At 41.1% G+C, this 21096-nt stretch overlaps 1 protein-coding gene across 1 annotated transcript in view; it reads left to right on the top strand.

The window, feature by feature from the left end:
• Positions 1-21096, top strand: part of znrf2b (zinc and ring finger 2b) — a 34460-nt gene that overhangs the window by 7826 nt on the left and 5538 nt on the right. The window contains exons 2-4 of the mRNA XM_044207184.1: positions 11537-11632; positions 20502-20607; positions 20940-21013. Coding sequence (XP_044063119.1) covers positions 11537-11632; positions 20502-20607; positions 20940-20997 — 260 coding nt within the window. The 3' untranslated portion in view covers positions 20998-21013. The remainder of the gene's footprint in view (positions 1-11536; positions 11633-20501; positions 20608-20939; positions 21014-21096) is intronic.

The raw sequence follows: 21096 nt of genomic DNA, 5'->3' as shown, positions 1-21096 counted from the left end.
TGTCACATTCCACATTTTCATACATATAGTGACAAAAAGATTGCATTTCTTTTTATATAAATAAGTTGAATCTCCCACGAGATCAAGCTGTGACAATTGTATGCCATAACTGAGGGTGTTGTAGACAAAACATTTGGTAATTTCATTTTTGTATATTTTTTCCCAACAGTAGCTGCAATATTTAATTCCTTTTGATGAAAATCCGCGGTAGGCTGTTTCTGCTCCGTGAAATTGTTCAAAGAAGCTGGCAGATGTAGTCCATCTGCAAAATGAGGATGGATTTGTTGCTCGTCTGTTTTCTGCAAAGAGCTAAAGCCAGATTGGAGAAGAGGCTCATTATTCATTAACAAGGACACAGTGGTGCCTGCACGCTCTCATACTGAGAACAACAATATTGTGTGTTTACTGGAGAAATGTCCACAGGTCAGTGTGAGGTTTCAGGAGGTCATGCACCACAGAACTGAGCCATGGTGGTGTTAGTTGCTGAGTCAGTCCAGTTTAGCTGAAATCTATCTTGATGAGATAAGCCAGTGGCTACCTAACCTGCTCTCCTAATCTCTGCTGCTGAGTCTCTTCATTTGAATACTGCAGCAGATGTGTGCTGGTGTCTCACTGCATGGACGTAGCAGCTGTGACATTAACTACAGGTTTCTGAAGAGATGTTTTGAAGCTTGGGTTTGGGTTTGATACTCGCTTCCTCCTTTTATAGGTTGGAGCGTACTTTCTCACTTCCGCGCACCTAGCCAATCGCTGCGTAAAATGGGCTTGATTGTCTGACTTGATGCCCTCGATTTTGACATCGGAAAGGTGGGGGGATAGACAGTTTTGGACACTCTACAACGATCCGATAAGCACTTTCTCTGAAGCATACTGACACCTTAAGGGCTAGGTTATGCTAGAAGTGGTTGGTATGATGTGTTGTCCACTACATCGGAAATAAAAAGTCTTTATAGCTGTTCCAAATGACAACGCTCAAAGGCGGGGTGGAAAGCCGACCGTCATAGGAGGTTTCCGAACCTGTTCGACCATACGACAAGCAGTTCTGATGAAGCATACTGACAGCTTAAGGCTTAGCAGCTGCAGCTTCCCCCTAGCTTGTTTTGCGTTGGTCCGCCCATCGAGCGCAATAGTTTGATTCGGGATGCCACTGATGTAGCCAGGCCTCTGTTAGATGTGGGCACAACAGTCTCTGATTTCCCGTTGCTGGGTTAGCCTGAGTCCCATTTCATCCACTCCATTTTCCTGCGACTGGACATTAGCCAGGAGTAGGCTGGGTAGTGGAGCAGCCTGAGGTCCAAGCTGGGTTAGCTTAGCTCTTATCCCGGCTCTCTTCCCTCTCTTCCTGGGGCCGTGGTGGCGCTTGGTCCGGCTGGAATCTGGCTGGGTGGTCAAGATGCCGTGGGCAGGAATCGTCCCGGGGTCCGCTGCGCTTAATCCAATCCCCTCGCTTCCTTTTCCAGTGCCAATGAGTGTATTTCTGTCATAGCTAATACGTGCTTCTGCAATAAAGGCGAAACACATAACAGATTAAAACAAAAATGTAGCAAAGTTTGAAGGAGCTATTGGCTGCCGCATCTGCACGTGCCACCATCACCATGGTACTATGATGCCTACATAAAAACTTCACTTATGAGTGGATCAGTTTTAAATCCTGCAGGTGTACCAAGAAGGAGCAGCCACTCTATTTGGCCGTGCCAGCATGCAGTTTTTTATGTAGCGGAGAGGTTGGGGAAACCTGATTAAAATGTAGTTCAGGTATCACATGAGACGGCAGTATGACACAGATGATAATCGTTGTGCCCCCCCATCTTTCTCTCTCTCTCTCTCTCTCTCTCTCTCTCTCTCTCTCTCTCTCTCTCTCTCTCTCTCTCTCTCTCTCTCTCTCTCTCTCAAAACCTAACACGGCAGTGGCGGATGGCCGCCCACCATAGAGTCTGGTTCTGCCCGAGGTTTCTGCCTGTTAAAAGGATGGTTTTTTTTTGTTGCCACTGTCACCAAATGCTTGCTCATAGTGGGATTTGTTGGGTCTCTGTAAATAATAATATAAAGAGTACGGTCTAGATCTTCTCTATAGGAAAAGTGCAATTAGATAACTTCTGTTATGAATTGGTGCTATATAAATAAATAAAATTGAATTTAACCTTTGGATTCAGCCACAAGAAACTGTGAAATAATAAAAGTTTTCCAACATGTAGCGATTCTACTAGTTTAACCACATTTCCTAGAAGTATAACTGTTTTCAGTATCATGTAAAAATTCCAGTAGCAAGGTTTTTTTTTTCGCAAGGTAGTGTGACCAAACACTACATCACTATATTCTGTCTTTTCTTGAAAAGCTCAGAAATGATGTCTTTCGCTACACTTCCTGCACAGATTCTGCACCTGCGTGTCACCTGATTCAAACAAGCAGACTGGTTTGAGCAGAGAGAAAGATGGGTGGGTGGGAGCCAGTCAGGTGCCAGTCCCAAACTCTTTTCCCATTCTATCTACCTCCTACTGCAGGGTTGGTCTGCAAGACTGACATTAAGAGACAAAAAAATTGTCGTACTGCTTGAGCCACACCATGCACAGTCACCTTTTTAATTTATTAAATTATATTGGTGTTGATGTATATATTAATGTATATATTGAAGTCCATTAACCAACTGAAATCGAAACTGAAAGTCAACTTTATTTGGTCATTGTGTGATTCTGTGCCATATTCATTTATTAGTGAAGTGTATGGAACTACACTGCAGAGTGGAGTGTCTGACAACCAGATTCATTTTTGTAATAATGAGTTCATAATGAGTGTGTATTATATTACTTAACAGTACATATAAAATATTTTGTGTGTTAAAGCAGCAATAATGGATTTTTTTTTTTTTATTTCTTTAATTTGTTCGTTTTTGCCACTTGGGGGCAGTAGAACAAGCTGTCAACACAAAATGAACATATTATCCCCTAATCACGTCATTATGGCTAACATGTTAGCAAAAAGTTCCCTGTTTACACATCCAGCAGACACAGAGCAACGTTAGCATTCACTTGGAGTCGTGTTTCTGGCCTCCTGATAAATGTAAGTCCAAAATTTACTATTCTTTTAGCTCTGCTTTGGTCTCTTTAGCTGCTAAATGCTCCTCTATGTTCACCAGCTAGTCGCTAACTTTGTCTATCTGCAGTTTGGTGCCGGGCAGGTAGTGCACAGTGGGTTTATCAGAGCTTTTTAACTGCAAAACAGCTGCCTGCTGTGGCTGAAAACAAGGTTGATGAGAGTGCTGTGTCTGAAACAAACAATACAGTTGCAGGTCTGAAAACCAAAACAATGAGCTGAAAGATGCTAAAATGCTCCATAGAGCTGAAGGGAAGTGAAGAGTCAGTTGATTATTCTCTGTAGGTTCATGACTACGAGCAACTCCCATTACACATAGTCACTTAATCCATTGTCAATATAAAAAATATTGATCAGTGCAGCTTTAAGCTACCTTTGTTCTTCGTAGCTTGTTCTGTAGCTTTCTACTTTCAGCTAACTAGTGACAATTTCAAGGTACCTTCCCCAACATTGCCTCCATATCACCAATTCTTTCTCATATATTCAACTAATGTGTCTCATGTATACTACTTTAAAGGAGTATGAAGGTGTGTGACTGAGAATGATGGCATTTATGAGATTGCAGTGGTGTGAGGATGTATGATTTATGATCCACACGATCTCACACAGTTTTTGATTATCATTTAATCAGCTGCCTTCAACTGTTTCATTGTGTTCTAGGGCAGAAAATGTCAGCACAGCCCTCCTGCTGATAAGACCAGACCTACCACACACACACATTCGAAGTAAAAACACTGCGGATAATGTATTTTCTAACTTGGCTAGGTCTGTGTGTGAGTGTATTCACTGCCTGGCAACACTCATACAGGCTTGCCCCATCCACATGTACAGCATAAATAGCCAGTCAGCAGGCACTTACAGCCTTTGGTTGTTTGCCAGCAGACTGTTTTTTCTTAACCCCCCCTTGCTGTTTTTCTTAAGTGCTGTCCATCTGCTGAGTCTCAGATGATTAACAGCACATAACACCTGGTGAAACCTTTACTGTCACTTGTACTAACCACTATTGTGGGAGTGGAAACTGTGGAAACCCCCCCTAAAGCCCATAGCCTTTTTTAGGTGTTTACCGGTACAGTGTCTTTCACATTATTGTGATCAAATACGAATGTGTACGTTCACTGGCCGAGTGGCAGGGGATGTGGGAGGTGTGGTCGCACCCGGGCCAGGGCTAGCAGTTGGTGAACAGGACAAAAATGCAATAAAATTAAGGACATCATTACATCATTGTGGGCTGTGGTTGTGGTTAGTATTATTGTCCCTCTGCATAGTTACAAAACTTTACATCTACCTTAATTAATCACTGATTTAATGCACCACCCGGTAATAATCCCCATCACAGTTGACTGCTGAGAGCTCATTCAGCTCTAAGTTTTGAAAACTATGTGGAGCGCAGTGGGGCAGAGAGGCCGAGTGGACTGGTTATAGTGGGGCAGAGTGGACTGGTTATAGTGGGGCAGAGAGGCCGAGTGGACTGGTTATATTTGTGCTTTGACAATGAATAAGCAGAGAAGTTGAGCATAGAGCAGACTGTGGAGGACTTCAGGTGCACAAGACTTACAGAATGACGTTCAGACAGGTTACAGCACTCACTGTCCAGAGAAGAACATCAACATTAAAAACAACTGTGCAGTCTCTCGTTATTATGAGTGTTTGATTGTGCGCTGCAGTCTGTGGAGTTTATATTGTCTCTCTGTGTATAATATCTGTACTGTATCCATAGGAATTGATTGTTTCTGGAACTGAAATCTTATGCAACCTTGTATTGTCCTAAACCTCAACTTCCACCCAAAGGTTACAAAATTTGCTTAAAATGAAGCCATCGGGTGACCACAATAATAAGAACGCCTTCACAATATGATGTAATACAATACACTAGCCCTGAAATAGATACTATTTTTGTAAAAGTTATAATGTTAACTGTTCTTGTTATTGGGGTTTTTCGGTCATTTTTGAAGCGACAGTGTTGCAATGGAAGGTGTTATTGTCTAGATCACCTTACTTGGACCCGAGTGGAATATCAGCGGTCTTTCCACCGCTGCCTCCTGCTGATCTGTGTTTGTGTGTGATGCTAATGTTTACTGAGGGCGAAATGGGTGTACGTAGGGTAAATGATGCTCTCATCATTTACCCTACGGACACCCATTTTCCCAGCAACTGAAAGCACATTTATTTATACCCCCCCTCCCTGTTCTTTTTTACTCTCTACTTACTTTTTTACCCCCTCCAAGCCCACTGGAGTGCAGGTGCCAGTAATATGAATTATACATGCATCAACAGGGCAACTGTTTCTCAGCTCAGCCATCAATGGGATGACTCTGTCGTCTCCTGCATCGACTCCCAGCTTTCTGTCTAGTTCTCTGACACTGAAGGATTGGGATCCGTAGAATTTTATCAAATCTGAAACCAGTATGGAATCCACTTATTTGTTTATTATCGCTCTGAAACAGCCAAGCCAAGTATGACAAGAGCTCAAAAAATTGAACCACAGCGTGTTTTATTAACATTTATTAGTACAATGATGACAATGGAAATAAATATACAGTTTTGTGAAGGAGTTTATATAATGATGAATCTGACGCTTGTTCAGTCTTAACTCTACTTTCACATTGTAAATGGTTACATCATATTACTTTACATGTTACAGGTTGCATTTGCTTCATAATGTATTTCAAGAATAAAAGTTGAAACGCCACTTTTGCTAAAAAAAGTTGGAAAGGAGGCTGTGACGGATTAATGAGTCCCAGTATCCGACGTCTCTCACATAAACAAGCAGAATAAAGTATTTAGTTTGCTCTTGTTGATCAAATCGCCAGGCAGCAGAGCTGTGCGTGATTCTGAGACGTCTATTCTCGGTGCAACGTCACTTTCCACCAACATACCAACAACTCGCTCTGCGCTGCCTCATTTGAATAAACCTCCCACCTGTTTGCGCCTCTCCTCCCACCTGTGCACCGTGCGCTCTGAGCTGGGCGCCAACATGTTGCACAGACGAGCAGACAGGGAACATTTCAGCAAATTTTAAGGTCAGGAAAATACCAAATGGTCCATAGCACTGCTTGTGCTAGTTGTTGCACTGCCACAAAAATAGGGCCCCACATGTTAATTACTTACAGCTGATAGAGTATAACGTGCCACTAGTGATCAACAGTTTAATTTCAACTAAACAAACTGAAAGTCAGCGCTGGCAAAAACGAGAATCCTGCTACCTGCTTTGCTAATAGAAACGAGCAACAAGAAGATTCAGTAAGTGATTGGCTAGCTTCTGAGCTTAACAAATCCGGGTATTTTGCCAAACTGGAAGCGGATTTAAAATGGAAGCAGCTATCGGAATCCAAGCCTATACAGAGCAGAGGTTTCATTTATAGGAAAACATTATGTTTGATTTTAACTAGTGGTGCATAAAATAAAATATCATGAATCAAAATCAGGGTCAGAAAACTAAAATACCGTAATAATACATTGGAACTACCTACAAATATTCATGGTGTTAACATTTTTTGCCCTGCCTTGTGAACCTCAGTTTCCTCTGTAGTGAAGTGTCTGAACTGGCAGCACACATGGCAGAGAAGAGCACTGCACAAAGAGAGAGGGGGGATCTGGTCATTCCTGATTGATGTCTTCCCACTGAAAGACCTACCTTCTCCTTATCTCAGGCAATTTTCAACTTGACAATTTGCCTGCCTTTGTAAAAAATGAAGTGAGATTTAAAGTGATTCTAAGTACCTGCGTTTGTGCATATGCTTATAGATGTTTGTGTGTGACACACTGAGCCAGAGGGATGGGGTGCAGCCCGGCTTATTGAAGATCAGTGAACGGATCTATACAATTATAATTCATGAATCCCATTTAATAGCATGGAGTCCGTGATGTGCTGATTCAGGGGCTGGAGGAGAGCTGAATTAAGGATAGTGGATAAACCTAAGCACTTTATCTTTACCTGCTTTATTTTCAACTTAATTTGTGTTTCCTGTTTTTATTCCTTTTTAAATGTAAAGCACTTTGAGCTGCATGTTTTTGTATGAAAGGTGCTATATAAATAAAGTTTTTTTTATAATAATAATAATAATAATGATAATAACAACACGATACCCTGAGATGCTCTCCAAACAGCAGATTAGATGGGGAGCAGTGATATGGTGCTTATATGGTCAAAACTGAAGAATTCTGGTTAACAGTGTGTGAAGTTTGTAAGCTGTGGCCAAGTGGCTGTTGGCTTGCTTGCAAACCTTCAGGAGAACTTTAACCGTGTGTGTCACATTGGCCTTTGTCAGCACAGAGCAGACAATGAAGGAGAAAAGGAGTTTCCTAAAGTAAAAAGAATTCTGGCTTTCATTTCATACACATCCAGATTTATTTCTTGTTATCTTTTAAGAAGAATATTGGAAAATAACACTTAATAGTTCTATGAATGAAGACATGCAAAAGTTCTGTGTAGGGACACTGTTAGTCCAAACCAGGAAGAAATACATGCAAAAACAAGATCACAAATAACTGAGAAATAAGCTGCCTTATCGTATTGTGCCATAGGACTCTTACTGAACCTGCATCACAGTGATGTGTAGCCTAGTCTCTACAGCAGCCCAGCGATAAATCTGAGCTTTATGAAGTTTTATCATGTTCAATTGTTGTTGACATTGTGTCAAAACGTCTCGATTCAACTCACTGGTGATTTTTGAAGGCAGTTGGGGTGAACAGTTAAGCCAATCCAGCTCTTCCTTTCACCAGCTAGGGATTCCCAGGGTCACCCAGGCCAGCTGGGTTACGTAGTCCCTCCAGTGTGTCCTTGGTCGACCCCTGGGATTTCCTCTCGGCTTGGACGATGGGACAAATACATCTGCTGTCGACAACAGGCTGAATCTTTGGCAGGTGTTTGCAATGAGGCTTGATATGAGGCGTGAGATTTTTGTTGCAAACTGACCCAATGCTATTCCTTTGTGGGGAACAACGTACTTACTGTTTATTTGGCCTGTGTTGAGATAACTTACTCACTTAATTCTCCTCGTCCCCTGTGGCAAATAAAGCCACTGTGATCTCCCACCATTGATCCCTATCCTTGGCAAGATGTTGAACCTCAATCTAACTTAAATTCATCTTGGCTAGCCTGTCCATCACAGTTCTGCGCCAGGTCATTTCTGGTCTTCTGGATTTTCTTTTGCCTGAAGGAGCCCAAGGAGAGCCGATCCATCACTCATCACGTGACGTCCAGAGCCACTCCACTGACATTCACTTATTCCCAGGATATCAAGGTGGTATTTGGTCATCTCGCAGAGAACTGGTTTTGCCTCAGATGTCTCATAGATCTGGTTCGGACTCGAACGTGGTTTTTGGCCCAATTAGATTCTTATTTGCATCCAGGCTTCCAGCAGGCTTTGTTCGGCAGCTCTTTTTAGTTTCTGTAGCAAGTTGTTACAGCTAAACTGAAATGAGTTGCTGGGTGGCGTTGTCAGCACCGTGCCTAGCCCCCAAAGGCCCATTGCACGGTTCTAGCACTGGTTTTCTCAATCTTAAGCGCACAACGGCAAACCTCCACAATTTCAAGCCTCTCCAAATTTCCCAATCACTTCCTCATCCACCTCCTTCAAAAACAACCAGTTGATAAATGTTTAAAGACCAGAAGAACGAGGAAGCAAGTAGAAGAAATCAGCAACACACATGCTTCACCACAGCAACATGTAGCCACTGTAAAAGTTTAACAAAGAGACGCCACGAGAAGCTCTCCCTGCTTTTCTAGACTTCAGTGGCCTTCCCATGTGCTTTCTGTAGACTTCAGTGTCGGAATCAATGGCAAGTTGCACATTAATTATTGTGGACAGTGTGCACATAGCCACAGAGCAGATGATGCATACTTTAGCGCAGGCACCATGCTAAGCCCTTAACCTGGAGAGCCATTGTGCTGTCTCTCATCTGTCTTTCACAGCCTAGCTGTCAGGGTCTTTGAGACACACAAGCCTCCCCACCACTACAAAGTAACTGCAGAATATAACAATGGTTCATATATTGCAATATTGCACAATGCTGTTGAGTTAAAATCTCATGTTTTCAGGAAGGAAATCAACCTTGTTTGTAGCCAAATGAAAACATTACTGAAATGAAACCAACCAAACTACCATTTTGAGGTTTTCTTATAACAACAGTGTCATACTTTTGGCTCTTCCTCTTTTGTTCTACCTCATCTTTCCAAGCACGTGAAAGGATCTTGTCCATCAACATGTTTTATCCCCATGCTTTTATCAGAGCATAATGTCGATGAGTTTTAACATCCTCATCAGATGAGGTGTTTTTAGTGTGTTGTCTTTATTCACTATTTGTTTTCATCAATTCTGTGGATCTGAATCCCACCACAGCAGCAGAGTTTGCTGTTGGGCAATAACAATAAGAGGAAACTAAAAGATATACATTGGTCCAGGGTTATAAATAACACTCTTGTCATATACGTTTATATATTCCAGCCTATGTGAGTGATTCTAGGAGAAATATACTTTAAGAGGCCAGAGTTATAATTCTACCATGAGCAGGTATGACCTCAGACAGACCTGCATGAAGACACACACACAGCAATTTAATTTCCTGGAGAGAGCATCCTATACAGAATGATACTGGATGAGCGATCACGGCCTCACAGGTAGCGCTCAGCTTCGGCTTTTAGCATTTTTCAGTCGTGCAGAGCGGGAATTCATCCGCAAATAAATACAGACTAAACATTCCTAATTGTCAGCAGATGTCCAGGAGATCTTGAGAGATGGCATCTTGTGTTGTGATTCACTTAAATAGGACGGACAAGCAGTGGACAGCTTGCTTCTGGCTGCACTAATCTATTGATCCCATCGGTATCACAGCGTGTGGGCAGATTTTACCATTGTAGAAAGCTCCAGACAGTACACACATTTACACTCCTCTGTCCCATGTCTGTCACCTGCCAGTGATATGTGACATTGTGGCCCCTGCTGCAGAACTGTATGCTAACAGCTGATGGATGAGGGTTGCTATGAAGGGCAAAAGGCACAGTGATGTCAGTGGAAACAGCAGGATTCGATGTCGTGTCTGAGACTGAGACATAACATCTAAAGCATAATTGTGATGGAAATTGGAACAAAGGGATAATTACAACCAGCGCTGTAACTGGAAACATTTAGGGAGGATAATGTTTGGACCATCATTTAAATAATTATCGGTGACCTCTCATATAAATAAATCTTCTTATATACACTATCACTGATTGATATAAAGTAATAGTGAATGAACCTATAGCCAGAAAGCAACATGTGTTTAACTGTGTGATAACACTGGTGTCATTCCTATTCAGTGCATATGCTCTAAAACACTAAATTGTTTTTTGTACCTTTTACAAATATGAAGTTTTTTGTATTAACAAAGGATAAGCGGGTATAGCTTATGGGTGGGTGGATGGATGGATCAAATTGTAAATGAAATGTCGAAGAAGTCACTTGTAGACAAACCCGTAGAGATTCGTCACCTCACTGTACAGTTCTCCTCAGCTCTACAGAGTGTTTTAGCGTCTCTCAGCTTACTGTTTTGGTTTTCCAGCTCGCAAACTTCACTCTCATAAGTCTCGTTTCCACAGCAGCAGGCAGCTGTTTTCAGCAAAAAACTCTGATAAACCCACTGTACACTACCTGCCTGCCAGCCTCACTGCAAATAGTGGCCAACCACTGTACTGCAACAAAACATTATAACTCCCCCATTATAACAAACGACGTCTCAAAAACTGTTAGCAAGACACCTCAAACTGCAGACAAGGTCAGGTATTACTCCATGTATTATGCATTTTTAAAACATGAAGTTTTAAGTTTTGTAAAACTTTCCCAGAGCTCGTGTGTGTGACGTTATCTCCATGGGACAGGCTGGTGGAGCCTTTGTCAGACACATTTTACGTGATTTGAATCCTGTGTGGACTCTGCCACTAACAATGAATGAACTACTATATAGAGAGGTACTTAACAGAATGTAAATATATTCAATGTAAAAATGCCAACCGTAAATAATATCAAAATGGGCTAAGATATAGTGAAAATCTTAGGGATTAGAAGATAATAATCAGCCTCATTGTAATCTAAATAAATGGCTGTTTTCCTAGTATCACTGTGTGATGTAACACAGTAGTAATCCAGGACAATGTTAGCTGCTGTGAACAATTGTCTGGTAGGGCTTTCTTAGGTAAAATCCTCTGATAGTGATGTGTTATGTATCCTATTTGTTTGCAATAAATACAAGAACTGGCTACTGATGCTGGGCAGAAAAAGAACTGACATGTGATCACTAGAAATGCAGTGCAAAAACACTTGAGAACCCAGTGTCACTTTCTTGTTGTGCAGCCTTCGATTCAGTTTAGCTCTGATCAAACAGGGAGATTTTCTCATATTCCACCTTCCATCTGTTCAAGCGTGTATTATCCTCTCATTCAGTGTGTGTTTTCCTTTCTTTCTTCCAGGCTTCAAGTGCCCTGTGTGCTCCAAGTTTGTGTCCTCCGATGAGATGGATCTTCACCTGGTCCTGTGCTTAACCAAACCCAGAGTGACATATAACGGTAGGAGTGACCGTTCCTTATAAACTTATTTAAAAATATAGTATAAAGAAGACAAGGACATGCAAGCCTGGTCAGCATGTGAGAAAACTGTGTAGCTGTAACAATCAGTAAGCAAATAAAACTATAATATAATTAGATATATGTTAAATAACTGGAAATTCTGTATCCAAAACAAAAACTAACTGCAGGATATTATGCATTTAATAGTGACACCCTCCTCCCTCAACAAGCACATAATTATCATCCCATTATAATGATCATCACTGTTGCATTCAAAAAATGACCAACTTTCTCATGAACAGCTTTCTGGTTATGTAATGTGATCTTCTGTTTGCAGTCTGCTTCCCTGTGAAATCTTGTGTAATCTTTCTGTAATATTTCCAAAACTGTAGACTAACTCTGTGGTTGCCTGGGGCCAGCTGCTTCTTTTATTTATCAATGATCTGTCATACTCTTATGTATTTAATGCCACCACAACCATGGTTAATGTGACTGGGGGAAAATGTGTTTGTAGTTGTTGTTGTTGTTGTTGTTGTCCCTTTTCTGCCCTTTGCTCTTGAGACGCAGCCTAAATACGCGCTGGTGTATCAGTTTTGTAAAGGTCATTTTAATATTCCCCACATTGAAGTCATAGGCAGCGTGATACAATCAGGTTTTATTGCAGATTGTACGGACTGCTGAGTCTTCCCTCACCTGCAGAATGAATTCTTCAGTCAGACATGAAAAATGACTGCTTTTTATAGCCCTTATGTGACACGTCTAAGCCTGATAATATTGAGTTCAGCCAATATTTGTTTTTTAGTATAAAAGCATAACATAAGGATCCCTTAAGAGTATGTACTGAGCGTGACGTTTTACAGTTTAAACATAAACCTGTCAGTTCTCTCTGGTAGACAAACTATGAAATGGTGACACTGTTTCGAAATGATCTCAAACATATCTGTAGGCTAGCATGGTTGCAGACCTCTTAATTTCTGCCTACATTTCTGACTTTGTCAGCATTTCAGAGAGTTCTGGTGTTGTGCTGACGGCAGTCTGCCGATCAGAGCTTTGTAGGTGGGATTACAAATGGGGATGTCAGCTTCCTGTGCCAGAGCCAGAAAAATGGCAGAAAAATGGCGACAAGCGTGGGTGAGATGCAGTTGTACAGGTTGTCAACGTGAAAAACATTAAGTCAGCTGCTCCAAACAACCACTTCCACCGCTGAAGTCAACTGAAAATAACGTTGGCGGGACAGATAAGTCACTTGCTACTGATTGTTTTTTTTCAAACCTTTTCAAAATAAACAGGAAACTGCTAACATGAACTTGATTTCAGACTGAATAATGAAGTGAAACAAAAATGGCAAATCATTCTGATGCACAGGCTAAACTTTGGCATCCCTGTACTGAAAAGTTCTTGTTAGTTATTGACCAACATATGTACACTGAAATACACTCAAATCCGATAATAATATGGGCCTTGCAGATGTATTGATGTGGCTGTATATCAGTAAACGCGCCGAAGCAGTATGTTCAATTTCAGAGTTAGATTGTGCTGAAGTGGAGCCTTTTTCACTCTAAAGCTGGGCTGCTTTTTAAGGGGAACTCCACTGATGTTACACATCAAAGTGTGTTTACAGGGGAGTACTACTGCATATATGAAAAAAGTTGTATAAAGCCTTTTGTGTCTCCAGAGTCTGATAAATGTCCTCAAGTGATGTCACTTGAGTCAGCGTCGGTGGGGCTGAAGACTTCAAGTTTGAAAATGACAAAAATTAGAAAGAAGGGAGCTTACCAGACCGCTGTAGCCCGCTCCTCATCTCTGCTTGTGGCTAGAGGCTACATTAGCCGCTTCTAGCATAACACACTTGAATCTCTGACTGTTGGCAGTAGAGTTGCATTGTGGGTAATGTAGGTGCCAGGTTTTGACGAGGAAGAAGAATGCATGTAAAAAAGACGATATCTCTGGTTCTGCTGCATCGATTTTGATCTTTTTTTTTTTTTTAACTGTCCATCTCTTTTTTTAAAAAGCCATAGCTCTGTCCGACATTGTTACAGGGATCCAATGCTAAATCAGTGGAATACTCTTTTAATTACAGCATATGCAGAATATGTTTCTTGGCGTAATCAGCACTTTGAGCAATTCTGCTCATGTTGCAGCTGCGTGTCTATGCATACGTGTTGGAAAAAAACAAGTACATCACAAGGCTAACCTCTGGCTCTGGTTTGAATCTGATGGGACCTGCATTTCCTTCTCAACATGGATGACTGGATGACTGTGTCTGGATAGAAACATGACAGCAGTGAAACCTTTTTTCTTGACTGGAAACCATCAAGGAAAATGAACACAGTACAGCAGACAACTGCATCTCTGGTGTGTTCATGTCATGTCTGTGTTTGAGAAAATGTATTGAATTTGTTTTTATTTTTATTATTAAGTAATTTCTCTCTGCAGTATGACCCAGTGCTCTGTGCTCTGAACATAAATACACACACATGCTCAAGTGTAAAGACATTTAAACTATATATATACACACTTTCCTTTACATTTCCCTTTCAGCTGAAGGTTTTCGGGTGCAGTTCCTCTTTGAGTAAGCTGACTTCCTGTTCAGCGAGCACAGATTCCTCTCTGTCTTCCTGTCTAGTAGTCATATGATGATCATGGCCTGATCGGTTCCCTACAGTATGGAGAGCACCTGTCAGCAAAGGACTAAAGTCTGTGAAAAACACTGACACTGTATTTGAGACACTGCACTTCCTCAATGATACTAGTTACTTCTTCTTAGATTATCTGATAGATTTGAAATCTGGGGGCTGGGTGTTCACAAAACTGCTAGTTTTAAGAGTTGGTGTATGTGTGTGTTTATGTTTCTGTCAAGCCATGTCTGTAGTGAACCCTCAGCTGCCATACTGAGAACTCCTTTTTCACCGTGTGCCCTGGAATGTATGGAAAAGTCTTTTTGCCCCACTAGTGGCAAAGCTGACTGATATCACAACAACTGGCCAGATTGCCATGAAATTTGGGTCAGATATTCTTTGTCCCCAGAGGAAGAATTCTAATCTTTTTGGAAGAGATGTCCCGAGCCGATCCTAAGGATTGGTAACAGCGCCGATTCGGGTATACAGTATTTCAGTGGATCAGTGTCGGCTAAAATAAAGCTGGTCAAATTCCAAGCCTTTCTTTACTGTCCTCTGCTGTGTTCTGACTTCCTGGTTGGAAAAACACACACATTTGCTAACTCTAACTCTCTCTTTATCATAAGCAAAGATCAGTGTACAAACGTTCAGCTAGCAGCTTCTCATTTTTAGCCGGCGCTGACTGACGCTTTGACACGTCAAAGTGAAACTTGTCTGTTCTGGTTAGCGCACTCTGCCAGAGATCTTTTGCGAGGGAAGATGCTCCACTCTGTAACACCACTGTACAATCATGAGTGGACTTAGTGTTTCTGTAGTACAGAAACCCACAACCCCAATAGATTGATACATCTTTCTCTTTAGCAGATCACATCACGTCAGTTTCAGGAGTCAAATTATCCCAGTTAAACTTTCATTTATATCATATGAGTAATTTAAGCTTATCAACTTAATAGTTTGTATCAGGACCCCCAGTATTTGGATCAAGTAGCCTGTTAAAAATGTGCCAAATTTGCCAAGTAACTGGCTGCATTTGCATCTGGTATTAATAAGCATTCTCATTATCTGGGTTCTTCCCGCATTGTGATTGGATCTCAAAATTCAAATTATGTAGGCAGATTGGATTTAGACCTGGCTGAGATCTGACCACAATGCAATCCAGACCATGTCCAGATGTGGTCTGGCCAATCCTATAGCATTCCAATTAAAGTGAGTTCTTTGTGCATTTACTACATGTGTTTTTCCTTATATGTAAGATATCCAAATACAGATCACGTGTTTATACCAGGAGCATCATCAGGCCAAATTCGAATTCTGAAACAAGTGACTTTTACTTTCATAAAAAATTATTTTAAGGTAATGGAATGTTTGTTTAGCTTATGAATGTGCTGTATAATCATTACATGGATAATTATATACAGACTCACATCTTATTGTAATGGCACGTATTAAATATCAGAATCAGGAATTCATGGGAAGAGGTGTAGGTTAATAGTGTATCTGTCAGCAATCAAACTTGAGCATGTGGCTCATTACTGATTTTTAGCCATACTAGCTGCATGACTAGTAGTCTACTGACTACTACTGGACAGATTAAGAGGTAATTTTGTACGTATGTATGGTTCCCAGAGGATGAATCCCAAGAACTTTGGTGATCCCCTGACTTTTCCTCTTGTGCCACCACCAGGTTGACACTTAAGGTTTTTACTGAAATATCTCAACAACAATTGCCATTAAATTTGGTACATATCCATGGTGGCCAGAGGATGAACCCCAGTGACTTTGATGATGCCCTGACTTTTTTAGCACCACCAGCAGGTCAAAGTTTTCACTTATACTGTGAAATTTAGTACATCTACTAGATGGATTGGCACAAAACCTGGTAGATATATTCATGGTTCCCAGAGGATGAATCCTAGTGATTTAAGGTGATCCCCTGACTTCTCCTCTAGCGCCATCATGAGGTTGACATTTGCGGCTTTGAGTGAATGTCTCAACGACTATTTTTTTGGGTCCAAACATTCAGGTCCCCCTCAGTATGAATAGTAATAATTTTGATAATCCAATATCATTATGACCAAATACCTGCAAAAAGAATGACATCCTCAGCTGTAGTTCATATTTAGTGCTAATCAGCAAACATTAGCATGCTAACACACTAAACTAAGATGTGTTAGTATATAGCTCAAAGCATCGCTGTGCCTAAGTACAGCCTCACAGAGCCGCTAGCATGGCTGTAGACTCTGTCTTGTTTAATTCATTTATGTGCCCAACGTGTATTTTGCCATGGCTATATACAAGTCCTCTGAGTCCTTTCAACTGTCTTTAAATAGGAGGAGGTGGTGTAAAGACAAGGGAGCATCACCGTTCATGTTCACTTATTAACCTGTGTGAATGTGTGTTCCCATATCATGGTCCCTTATCCCAGTGATCACAGCTGCTCTGTGGTGTTTGTGGCCATTCTAATAAGTTTATCAGCTGCTGAGGCCTTCCTACTGTCTGCCTGCATGCTTAAAGGGACAGTTCACCCCAAAATCAAAAAAACCTGTAGTGCTATTTATCCATCTAGATTGTTTTGGTGTGAGTTGTCAAGTTTTGGAGATATCGGCCGTAGAGATGTCTGCATTTTTTGAATATAATGGGACTGTATGGCACTCTGCTTGCGGGGCTCAAAGCGCCAAAAAAATACATTTGAAAAACTCAACTGCAACATCTCTTTCCAGAAATCATGACCCGGTTACTCAGGATAATCCGGCCGATATCTCCAAAACTCGGCAACTCACACCAAAACAATTTAGATGGATAAATAGCACTACAGGTAAGAGGGAAAAAAAATTATTTTTGATTTTGGGTCAACTGTCCCTTTAACAAACAAACACACACACACACACACACACACACACAAACACACACAGAGAGAGAGACAGACTCATATGACCCTGAAGATCTGTAATCACCATGTTGTGTTCCTCTCAGTTTTTTGCTTTTAGCCATCCAAGGACAGCCCTCCACTATAACACACACACACACACACACACACACACACACACACACACACACACACACACACACACACACACACACTCACCAGCATATGCAATATATCAATAGTCTAATCATTTCCAAGCAACATCATACTGAGCTGATGTTTTTTCTTGATAAATGTAATCTTATATGTTAGTCAAGTATTAACTGCGTCACTGTTATTAGTAAGAACCGATATAGTATATAAACGTGTATTTTTACCACCCAAGACTTCATACAAGGGGCCATCTGTCACTGACATCATTTGATGATGATTGACACAGCCAATCAGAATGATACTGCTGTAAACCTGCAATGTACAAACAGGAAATGACATAGGTGAAAATTCCCCCGACTTCACGTCAATATGACTTGTGGTTTGGCCTTGAAATACTGTTTATTTTCACACACACACACCTCTGGTCCCTAAATATATCCACCACTGGTTCATGACAAAGATGTCATGCGTACATAACATTACAGCTCCCCCATCTGTGTGTTTCCATACAACTGCATTATAGAGCCCGAGATTTTTCATGACCTCATTTCAGATTTATAACCTGCTGTGAAACAGACTGATGACACTGTCAGAGACAAGCTGTAATTTCTAGTAAACACACAAACTACAGCTCAGAGGTCAAGCTGCTGCAGTAAAAGCTGCTCTTTGAAGCACCTGATCCTTCCCGCTGGGGTCATCACAGAGGTCAAAGGTCAACAAGATATTTTTTAACTGTTGTTTGGCTTTTTATCAGGGTTGCCAAAATTGTTTTGGAAAGGAACCACTATCAATATTTTTAGGCTGAATGCATCGATACATGATATTCTGTGACACTATTTAATGGTACATTTGACCATTGTCGCACAAAGCAATACCATTTAAAGCTAGAACCTTTTCACGGCCTTTACACCATCAGGGGCCAGTAAAACTCCTCAGTAATCCAGAGTAATAACGTTCTTTAAAGTTTAGCAGCTCTTTAAGGCAGGAAGGGAAAGGGAACTCTACATAGGCTTTTATAATAAAAGTAACTGTTAAACAATCAAATGACAAAACACAATACAAAGTAAATAAAATGTCATTGAACCTCCATCACATCGGAGGCAGTAGAAACAGACTGGTTGACATTTAGGTTGACCATTGGAGTAAGGCCCTCTATCCAACTAATACAAAAAACTGCTTGGAAAGCAACTTCTGACTACAAACAAAGCCCACAGTACTGCGTCCACTACATTTTTAGCACATTTGGGAGCACAGAACCAAGAAATTGTACACCTAAAAGTCTGAGTGACAAGTTGGTTTGCACAATCAATTTCAATGTGCAAAGACACAACTGTGGACAAAAATACACGCTATACGGGAAATACGTTTATATGCTTTCTTTCTGAGAGTGAGCGAAAGATTAATATCACTCTTAGGAAGTGATTAGCCTAGCTTAGCATAAAGACTGGAAACGGGGGGAAACGGCTAGCATGGCTCTGTCTCCAAGTTCAAAAACACATCTCTCAGGTGTTGGTAAGCCAGGCTAGCTGTACCTTACCCTGTCTTTATGCTAAGCTAGGCTAACCACATCCTGATTCCCGAGCGTTGGAACATTTGCTACAGTCACATCCGTGACTTTGGCAATGATAGTGAATTGGAAGGTCTCACTGGATCTTCCAGTGTGCGTACTGATGGTGTGAGGAGATCACTAATGCTCGGCAACTCAAACAAACATTTTTAACACAGTGAATATCCGCACCATACATCAGTATTATTATCCTCTCTCGTTCTGTCTCTGACTGTGTGAATGAATGACCGCCCGGCACTGTCAGTACATTTAAGATGTTTTCCCCTCAGCTGAGCTGGATGCCATGTGCTGCAGCCCATAATAACTGGCTTTTCCAGGCCTATCTGGGTTAATCCACTGTTACATAAGGCCAGCTCTAATGACTCTGTGTGTTTTGCTGCAGGTGATGGGTTTAATGGTGCGCGTGCTGACTTCCACTTTAGACCCAGACCAATGCTATGCATAGCAGGAAAAGATGATTACTGCTGAGTGTGTGTGTGTATACACACACACACGCACAGACTGTATACAGGGGTTGGCAGAAGTAGAGTTTTCCTGGTGACCATTCGACCCAGAGTGAGTGTAGTAACACTGATATCCAAAGATTTTAAAGTGCACTAACAAATTGATGCTGCCTTCAAGGATCTTTTGGAAATACGAGAATTACATCTTGAGCGCGCATAAACAATAAGTAAGGTAGTAGTGGTGACATACATACATTCTGTTTGTATTTATTTCATTCAAATGGTTCTTTATCTGTTTGCTTCTCTTGTGCTGCTGTAACATGAATTTCCCTCCGAGGATCAATGAAGTTATCTTACTTTAATTTGCCAGGATGTATGGATCATCATATGTGCCAGTCTTATACAAAATCTGACCTTCATTCCAGTTATTCAACAAAAGAAACCAGTTTGTGTCTCAAATAATGGAGACATGGAGTTTTTCTTCTCTGTGTGTTAACTGTATGGTGGCGGTGGTTGAGTATGTGTCGGACGTACGTGGGTCTCCTTTGATGGGCTCAGGTCAAATTTTAAGGACAGTTTCCCCCCGACTTATGGATCCATCAGTTTTATTCATTGCAATATACTGTATCTGGACAAGTGGCCAGATTGCCATGCATTTTGCTGTGGACAGTCATTGTCACCAGAGGAACTCCAGGAGCTTTCCCCTAGCACCACCCCGAGGACAAAATGTGAACTTTGCACACACGACATTGTAATCTAGTGGGAAGATTGCAATGAATTGCTGCATACAATAGACTGTTTTGATTTGAGTGACCTTGTGGGCTTTCCTCAACCTCCGCCCTCAAGGAAAATATTGTATTTTAAGTAGAGGGGAAAAAAGTAGTACCTGTGGGATACTGGATTTTTGAGACGGATATCAATATTTACAAGTAATAAAGATCTGATAATTGATATATTGGCTAATATTTGTTTTTCAAATAAATAAATAAAAACTAAATACAACAAAAATGAGAAAAATTGTGGTTAGTAAATATAAAGTTGTGTTACATAAACAATACATTTCACTGCCAAAGATGATAATAACAAATTAATCTAGTATAACAGGGACTTTAAAGCAGTAAACCTCTATAGAAAAATGTTATATAAAACATATTATGTTTTGTTATGAAGGGGCCTATAATCCTTACTGGTCCTGTGGTGTGATATGTCTGTTGTCTTACAGAGGATGTCCTGACCAAGGATGCAGGAGAATGTGCAATCTGCCTGGAGGAGCTGGTGCAGGGAGACACCATCGCTCGCCTGCCCTGCCTCTGCATCTACCATAAAGGGTACGAAGCTCTGTTTAGGAAAATGCTGCATCACTTTATTTCTCTCCCTCCATGTAATGAGTGTTATTCCTCCAGTATTAAAGTCAAAGTGCTTACAATGACATCAGGGTAAATATGGTAGCATTATGGCACAGGTATGGTGTGGTTATGGTCAAGGTAACATTGTTTGACACGGCTTCATTTCAAACACAAATACTGGATGTGTTATGGGAACACATTTGGTGTGACCACCCTTCACCGCTAGTTGTCACCATGAGCACTTGTATCATCTGTCGTTGTGTTTCACACGCCGCTGTCACTCATCTCGTCTTCCTTGCTCTGTTTTCCCCCAGCTGCATCGATGAGTGGTTTGAAGTGAACAGATCATGTCCAGAGCATCCATCAGACTGAAGCTTTTTTTGCACAGGTAAAGTACTTCCAAACATCCCAGGTGATGGATTGTTTTCTTGATAATCATTGTAGGATTTTGTTTATTGTTTATATATATAT

Source organism: Siniperca chuatsi, linkage group LG9 (genome assembly GCF_020085105.1).
Source record: "Siniperca chuatsi isolate FFG_IHB_CAS linkage group LG9, ASM2008510v1, whole genome shotgun sequence".
NCBI classification, from domain to species: domain Eukaryota; kingdom Metazoa; phylum Chordata; class Actinopteri; order Centrarchiformes; family Sinipercidae; genus Siniperca; species Siniperca chuatsi.
This window is presented reverse-complemented; position numbering and strand designations above follow the sequence as displayed.